The sequence below is a fragment of the Ailuropoda melanoleuca genome, chromosome 3 (genome assembly GCF_002007445.2).
Source record: "Ailuropoda melanoleuca isolate Jingjing chromosome 3, ASM200744v2, whole genome shotgun sequence".
Classification (NCBI taxonomy): domain Eukaryota; kingdom Metazoa; phylum Chordata; class Mammalia; order Carnivora; family Ursidae; genus Ailuropoda; species Ailuropoda melanoleuca.
In genome coordinates this window covers 60,753,602-60,762,583 of record NC_048220.1, presented here as the reverse complement: position 1 = coordinate 60,762,583, position 8,982 = coordinate 60,753,602, and the positions used below count along the sequence as shown (strand labels likewise).

The 8,982-nt window shown below is 34.8% G+C and overlaps 1 protein-coding gene across 2 annotated transcripts in view; it reads right to left on the bottom strand.

The window, feature by feature from the left end:
• The window catches only part of RASA1 (RAS p21 protein activator 1), a 121,917-nt gene that overhangs the window by 1,284 nt on the left and 111,651 nt on the right, over positions 1 to 8,982 (bottom strand). Inside the window, exons 20-24 of one of the 2 annotated variants that reach the window (XM_002913620.4) lie at positions 8,771 to 8,857; positions 6,470 to 6,537; positions 4,804 to 4,892; positions 3,107 to 3,184; positions 600 to 734 (exon numbers count right to left, since the gene is read on the bottom strand). In XM_002913620.4, coding sequence (XP_002913666.2) covers positions 600 to 734; positions 3,107 to 3,184; positions 4,804 to 4,892; positions 6,470 to 6,537; positions 8,771 to 8,857 — 457 coding nt within the window. Of the gene's footprint in view, positions 1 to 599; positions 735 to 3,106; positions 3,185 to 4,803; positions 4,893 to 6,469; positions 6,538 to 8,770; positions 8,858 to 8,982 lie in introns of those variants that run through there. The other variant, XR_004624126.1, reaches the window with a different exon arrangement.

Here is an 8,982-nt window from a genome sequence, read left to right as displayed (position 1 = left end):
AGCCCCAGTGTAGCAGGAAGGCATCATATATACCAGGGACACATAAACAGGCCAGTGGCACATATTCTGCCTAAGCTGCTAAAGTGACTGACTGGAATCTTAATGAGCCAGAGGATTATCTAAACTTGAGGATTTTAGAATCTCTGGTTGAAGAAAAATCAGAATCCACAAACACAGTGCTTTAATTTTTAGTCTCTTCTACAAGGCCCCTGCCAAACGGTTGGCCAGTACAGTGACAGTACTCAGGAGGAGCTGATTAGAAAAGACAGTTTTCAAGGCCATAACTCCAGAATCTCCAAATCTGGAGTTTGCAAGGCACTGGGCCATGCACTGTGTACATCAGGCCACATCTCTAAAGTGTAACACCACCATTTTTCAGTGGAGTTCATACTATGCAGTGTCAAACACATAATTTTAGTCTGGGTCCATTATTCCTCCGCCAAGATCTTTGGGGAGGAGGCTTCAGATTCTTAAAAATATAACTGATAAAATAACAATGTTGACCATAATTCAGCTAGTTACCTCTCAGAGTCTTATACTGACATTCTGCTTAAGTGCTAATCAAAAATCACTTAAATGAAGGCTGGCAAATACCCTACCTGCTGTGCACCACGTTCATTGCTAAGCGTTCGCAGTTCATCTGAATGGGCCACACAAATCTCATGCAGTGCTGCTAAATCACGCGACAGGTCAGTTCTAGAATGCTCTGTAGTGTCTGGAAGTTCAGGTACATTCTTTAAGAGAATGATAAAACTGCATTTAGAAATACAAATCTTTAAAGTCACTTCTGAAAAGACCTTAATGCTTATAGTAAACGGAATTCTTAATGTTCTCTTAAATTTCTCTTAAGAGTCTAAGATGCTATGTAACGTTCAATGCTACTTCTGATAAAACAAAGGATCTGTGACCTCAGTATTCACATCAAATCCAGGTTCCAATTTTCTTACAAAGCATGGCAGAATATTGTACAGTATTACTGTTATTCTAAATAAGTGGGCTTCCTAAATTCTTAGAGAGTTTTGGGGTTTTTTTTGATCTGGCACATAGACCAAAACAATAACAAACAAAAAGAAAATAGTGTAACTGCTAATCTGGATTAAATGCAAGTGAAACTTAAAATTCCTCCACTTTCTTGGACTCAGTTTCATTATTTAGCTGCTATAGTCTGTCCCAATTTATCAGTATAGGTATGTTAAGAGTTACAACTATGGAAGTGTGAGGAGAACTTGTCAGGCTTAATGATTATGGACTATGCCCAAAACACTTGATAATGTGTGGAAATGATCAGTGTTAATTATGGTATCTTCAGGAAAGGTTCATTAAATGACTTCGTACTTTATTAGCACTAAATACCAGTATTAGTTTGAGCCTCAGAATAAAATTCAACATGGATGCATATTGCTGGTAGTTTTGAATAAATCCACTCCTCTCCGTAATTGTGATAATTAATTTGCTGTACATTCTTAAAAACTGCAAAACACTCAGTTTCTATGGCATGAACAAACAACTGAAATATAGTTCATTCTTCTTAACTCAGTTACCCATTCATTCGGTGAATGAAGGATTATAGAGGTAAAAAACACTAGTATTTGCCTTCAGAGAACTTGTAGTCTCTCTAGAAGACATAGCAACACAGATATCAAAGATATGCAGAGAATATTTCAGAAGCAGAAGAAAAGGTATTTGACTCAGGTTTAGTGCTTTTCAAAGCCCTTCTGAAGGAGATACTTGAAGTGAGTCTTAAAAGAATCTGATTTATACATCTGGTAAAGGAATACAAGAACATGAGGCAGGAAGAATAGAATACTGGGAATTCTAAGCAGTTTAAAAGACTACACTGTGAGGCCTAACTAGGAAAGTGATAAGAAAGCTGAACTGTAGACAGCTGTGATTATGGAAAATAAATGGAGTCCTAACCTCGAATCTAACAACCTAGAAGTACATAGCCTAAGTCAAAGCTCAGTAGCTTTAAATATTGGACAGTTTTCACAGTTCTTTAAACAATACTATAGTAAGAATTTTTTCAATCACTGACCCAACTGTGTTTTTTGGTAGTAAGGAATTTTTTTTACCTCTTAAACTTCCCTGAGTTCATATATATATGAAACATAGACATTTAGCCTTTGCCCCTTTTTTCCTCAGTTTTATCCTAAGTATGGACCTGTGTTGTAAATAACTTTCACACTGGTTTTTATCCCTGAGGTAGCAAAGTAGGGGCCCTCAGGAAGTGCTGGTCACTTGCATTGCACACGGGTGTGGTTGTGGTTTTAACTGGATCTGAATACATTAAGGCAGAACGTGGGCACCTCAGTCTCCTACCCTAGGATTCCCTAACACCATACACCTGGCTAAACTGATAACCTTTTTGATAAACCTTTGTTTTTATATATGAACTGAATTACTAATATATTTTAGGTTTTAATCCATTATCTGTAAATCTGTAACAAGAAAATTCAGCTTTACTAAGAAATGTAGGGTCTTAGGGAATTTTAATGTATATACAATTTCTATTAATTTTACAATCACAATTTATAAAGGCCCCGAATAAGACATCAGTAGTCCTACTGAATGAAGTATAATACTAAATCCATGTATTTTATTCCTAGTCAAGTCCCAAGAACACTCTCCAGTCCATTTACTTATATAACCTGGTCAGATCTGGGTCATCTATCTTGTTTCAAGTTCCATACACCAGCAGCTAAGTAAAAGCAGCAACAGAATATCACAGTAAGGAGATGGAACAGCTAAAAGGATAATGAAAAACAAGACAAACTGAAAAACACAAGAAGTATAAAAGCCACAATAATGAGTACTTGGTATAAACCATTTAGTGTTAAGAATAAATGTTTACAATCAATTTGTTTACAAAGGTAGACAAAACAGGCATTTTTTTTTAAAGTGCAGCCCAATGTGGGTCCTGAACTCACCAGCCTAAGATCAAGAATTGGAGGCTTAACCAACTGAGCCACCCAGGGGCCCGTTTTTTGTTGTTGTTGTTGTTGTTGTTTTTAAGTTTTGGATAAAAATCTAAGTTGTTGCTTAAATTAGTTAATTCTCAGCGATATTAAATTTAGGTCTCAAAGTACCTGAAGAAATATATACATACCCCAAGTTCATCTAAAAACATGATCATACGATGTTTGTTACTTTTGATAAATGGATTGACACCTTCCATATAGGGCTCCTAAAAACATAAAGACAAAACACTTACCATATATGTATTAAAAACAAACACCGATCTACTACCACCACTTACGTAGCAAGGATTCTTATAAATCTATGTCCATCAACAGCAATACATGTTCACAAGAATTAGTTTAATCATCTAAATTCTCCTTCCAATAAAAGCAAATAGGTATACCAAAGAACAGGAATATTTTCATGAAAGAGTAAGAAATTCTGGATGAAAAAAAAACCCAAAGCACCAATGCCAACTGGTTGAAAATCCATAAATAACTTGACTCCTCAAAAATGTGAAAACCTGTTGTTGACCAGAAGCCTTATTACGGATAACATAAACAGTCAATTGACACATATTTTGTGTGTTACATATATTCTGTTCTGTATTATTACAATAGAGTAAGCTAGAGAAAAAATATTAAAATCATAAGAGAAAATACATTTACAGTACTGTAAAAACCATGAATAAGTGGATCCATGCAGTTTGAACCTATGTGTCAAGGGTCAACTGTAATTAATTCAAAAATAATTACTGAGAAACTATTATTTGCCACATGTCAAGATAAACGTGGGCCCAACCCAGAGGTTAGAATCTAACAGAGAATATAAGTAAGTAAACTACAGTGTGCTAATAACGACTGCAACAGGAATACGTATTACTCACAACCTGCCTGACTATTCAGATAAATTCAAAAGCTAAGCCTTACTATAAACTGCTCTTCATATTAAAATATTAAGCCTATTTTTAAATGTGCTATGTTGTAAAACAGAAAATGTTTAATATTATCACAAGCTCTTTTAAAGTCAATAAATAAACGATGATAAAGACCTCATCAGTCAATTCCAAAGAAACTGAAACAAAAAATCGAAGTAACATTCTGCCCAGCAGGTTGGCAAAAATTAAACCTAATAATACTCAATGAGTTTGGGCAAGGCTCTGGGGAACAGAAAAGTCTTACTTAGGAATTTTCCTCCAAAATTAGTTTGAAACAACTGGACAATTTTGAAAGGAAATATATATGGATACTTGTTACAGCAGTATTTGTAACAATGATAAGTTGGCAGCCATCTAAATGTTGAGTAGAAGAATACTTAACAGCTACATGATGACATAATCATCAAGAATGACAAAATAGTTACATTTCCAGGCAAGAGGTTTGTTCAGTATTGACAAAATCAGGCAACACGGTACGATCACTACCAGAATATTAACAATCCTTATCGTTAGGTAGTGGGAGCACATATGGGTGTTTTAAGAACTCGTCCGAGTTATTTACAGTAAGAACTCATCCAAGTTATTTACAGTAAATGTTTATGATGAAATAAATAATAAAATGGACTTGAGTACATTTAAAAATATGCTTACTGATTTTTATATTTACAAGTAGAATTTTACTATATTGGAAATAGAAAATATATTTTTCTATACTCGTTAAAACAGCGGTTTTAAAAATTTCATTAAAATGTAAAATTTTAAAATATTTTTAAAAAGACACACATACCAACAAAAATATAACTATGTTTATGAAATAGACACTACTGAAAACTTTATATCTTTATTCTATGGTTTTATCTCAAGGTTTCACTGGTAAATGACATTTTACAGTATCAAAATGTTTTTACCTTAGCTCCAAATTCCACAAGATTTGCTAAGTTCTGCACAGATTTAGCCACTAATATCAGTGTTCTTGCAGCAATAGGCGATGGAGAATCTGTAAGAAAGAATTGGGCACAGGTAATGACACTGACTCCAAAGGCACTTTCAGGTAAAGCAGTAAAAAGTTAACACTTTAATATTTCTTTACTGCTAAAAATACTGACATTCTTGGAAATGATATGACCTGTATAATTCAAGAAAACTTGAGTTAAAGGGGGAAAGTTAAATACACTTATCAAAACTTCTAGTTTGTGAAAAGGGTGCTGCCGCAAGACTCAGCAATTCTCAACTGGTTGATATTTCACAATACCTTAAAGCTTTAACTTTATCGCTAAAAAGACTGTCACTCCACACACCTGCTTCATGACAGTTCACAAAGCTAATTTCAACCCCCCGCAGGTTAGCAATTTGCAATGTGAGCAAGTCCCTACTCCCAACCTCCAATGACTACATAAATAAATCACTTTAAAGCTCAGTAACAAAGATAAAGCCTGGGACTTCTGCTTTACAGTGAGGGGGGAAAAACAATTTAATAAACTTAGAATATTATAAAATAAACTATAATAAAGATTGGTCAGGAAACATTTCCCTGTAGAATATGCATAGTAGGGTGTAAATGAAAATCATGCAGCTATTACATACAAGCCTTGAGACATAACAGAATTACTTAACAGTAAAAACGTATAGGTAAGTCTATCTGACTGCCTAATTTTAGAATGTTATCTTTGTATCTTAAGCTGCTGAACTATAAATGAGTACTGCCTAGTGGTTCAGAGACCAACATTCAGATAAACAATCTCTCCAGAATTCTACACCCTTAATTCTTAATAGAACCATAGATGTAACCATTTTAGTAGCAAAAGAAGATGACAGAGATACGAGGACTATATAATACGGTAAAACTTAAGATTTAGTCCAAAGGATTTTTAAATACAACTTTGAGCTTCTAATTATTAAAAGAAAAATGGTTCAGGTTCCTTTTGTTAATAATGGCTCATTATTACATTTGTAGTCACAAATATCACTGTTCTCCTTTCTTTAAAAAATGCCTATGACATCTGAAAGTGCTTGCGTAATGGACATATAGGCAATACGTAAAACCAAATCTGGTTTGTAGGAGTTTAAACTGGCCAAGTAACATGATCTAACTGGTGACAAACCTCTCCATCTCTAAGGGACCACAGTCAAGTATTCACAGAGCACTACTGCAACCGTAGTTATTCATCATTTTAATTTGATCTTAAAATACAACTTGCAATGGTAGCGATAGGGTCTAGTATGGGCTAAAAGCACACAGAAACCTCTTCCCAACTGTGAAAAAGCCAGGTTGTAGGTTGAAAAAAGTCATAATGAGAGCTTGAGACACAGGTAGGGATGGGGTAGAAGTGATACGTGTCTAATCATTGCTGCCTCAGGCTTCAGATACTGGATGGAAAGAAAAGCAGCAAAACAGAGAAGGTAAAGTAGCAAAAGGAAGGAAGAAGAAAAGGGTGCTTTGGAATGTTTTATATCAAGTCTTAGAACTGGATAATAAAAAATCAGATGTAAAAGAAAAAATGAATAACCTTACCAAATAATACCAAATTTTATTTTAATTTTTTTCATTCCAAAAGTTTATCAAAAGCTGATTACCTGAGATGATATTAAACATCCGTGGATTCAGGATGGCAGGACAGATAAGTCGAAGAAAAACAAAACCACTGAATGGGAGGGAAATTTTTTTTTTTTAGAAAACTACTATATATGTTACATAAAAATAAACAAAAATTTTAATACTTGTAGAACCATGAACTTTGAACTGATGTAAAGAAGCCCAAACAGCTTCAAGAAAATAGTAAGCTAAAGTATCTTACTTTAAGAACATGTATCTCTGCTTCTTACACTATTTGCTTTTCCCAGATTTGGAATTTTCAGTTGATTTTGGGAAGATTTAAGTTATATCTGTAACATTTATGGTCTTGGCAACTCTTTATTCCAATATACTTACTTTGAGGAAGCAATAGCCTTAGGAACACTAGGAATTTCTGAAATACTATAGGAGTATAAAAAAACCTTTTCATAGAGATACAGGCCTGTATGGTCCTAAAACTCGCTTTCTCTCACTTCTTTCTTTCCTTATTTAAACAGAATAAGCCCAATAAAGTCTGTTATAAATCAAGTTAATTATACTGATTTTGCTGATGAATCCTAAAAAGAATCCGTTCTATAGAGAAAAGTGATTTCTTGATAAATGAAAATGTATACAATCGAATGCTATAGAGCTTCTATGGCAATAAAGAAAAAGACCTCACCTCTCACCTTTTCCATTACAGAGCGGTTAAACCAACTTCTCAGCATTTACTTTCCAATCTAATGGCAGTTTACTACTTTTTGGATTCTTAAAAATGAATGTTACTTCTCATATAGCATTTATTGCAATTACAATACACAATTATCAGCTCTTTAAATATCTCTTTTAAACTAATTTGTGAAGAATCTTGCATAAATTTTGCTTGAAAACATTTTGATACATAAGTGTTTGAATCTGAAATATAACCTACCAACATTTGATCATGAAAGAATTTCAGTATGCAAATCTACTTTCTCTGAATTTTTAGAAGTGATTTTAAATTTAAAAGGGATGCTAGGTACCTACACATATATTTAAAAGTAGGGACAGAAATCATCACTTTGGGCATAAGTGCCCCTTAAAAACTCTAGTGTCAGACAATTCACACAGCAAAAATTCCTGCTGTTTGCTTAACAGTTCTACTCGCTTGAAACAGCGTTTACAGAGGCTTTAATTTACATCCCACACAAAACTGTGCTGAAACTTAACGCTAATTCTAATTCCTCTCAATCACTACGAAAGAGAAGAAATAAAGAATCTACCATTCTTTAATACTTATGTCCTATCACTAACCAACAGAAATTTTATCTACAAAAAGAGTAGAAGCCTCTTTACAAAACTTAGGTGGCAGGCAGGATTGACACATATTTTTCACAACTAACTGTACGGTATTAGTATCTTTAGTGGTTGTCTATTTTTTTTTTAAGGTGATATGACATGACTGGCAGTATGTATTCTACATAAAGTATCAGGAGACTGCTATATTCTCTGATGCTTTTGCACTGAATTTCCAGTTGTCTTCAGCGGGCGCGGGTGTACTTAACAAAAGCCTACAATAGTGTTAGAGAGCTGACTGGATCTTGGAAGGTTGGCCTTTAGTTCTGCCTTAGCACAACCTTTCTTTATAACCTTAAGCAAACCACTTTTACCTCTACAGATCTGCTTCCTCATTGGAAAAATAAGTTAAAATAGTGATAATGAAGTCCCCCTGTATACAGGTACAACATTCTGCAACGTGCCAAAGCAGTTCTTCCTAATTACTGCACAGCGAGTGCACTGAAACAGCTTCAGAACAAGAGGCTCTGGCTGGAGATTAGCCCCGAGTTAGACTGCCACAAACCCACCAGTCAGTAGCTCGTTGGTTCAATGACTGCTCTTCCTTCTTAGCACCACGTCAATCCCCCTTTCACTCCCCCCACTCTCCCCACCTTCCCTCTTCTTTCCCTCCGGAGAGGTATATGCATATATGCACGCAGGTAATGTATAGTGTGTATGAAGAGTACTATAGAAAGTTAGCTACAGATTTTGCTGGTTATAGAACTTTTAACCTCATTCTTTCTGATCATACATGGGTGTTCAGGTTTTTAGAAAACACACAAGGTAGCTAAATATCTCTTAATAACTTCCAAAAAAAAAAACGAACAGTAAAGTTAAATTGTAGTAGCCATCTGAACTCAGAAAATATTCAACAGGGTTCTGACATGAAAGTAAAAGAAAAAAGTCTGGAATTATATACTGTTACTCTTCCGATTTTCACAGTCACCCACCTGACTATCAGTGCATGCTATCCATAGTGATTTAACAAATGGATTGATGAGCCTTACCTAACAACTCTTGTTCTCATGGTGGTATTTGTGGGCCACTTGTGCTGGACAGATTTCTGTAAACACCCATAAATATATCTCAGTGTCCTGCCAAAACAACACAACATCTCAATACATAAAGCAAGGGAAAATGCTGATCACTGCAGCCAAAAGCTTAATTTGCCAAATACACACTTTAATGCAACTGGCCCTTACCCCCCAAAAAGTACTCT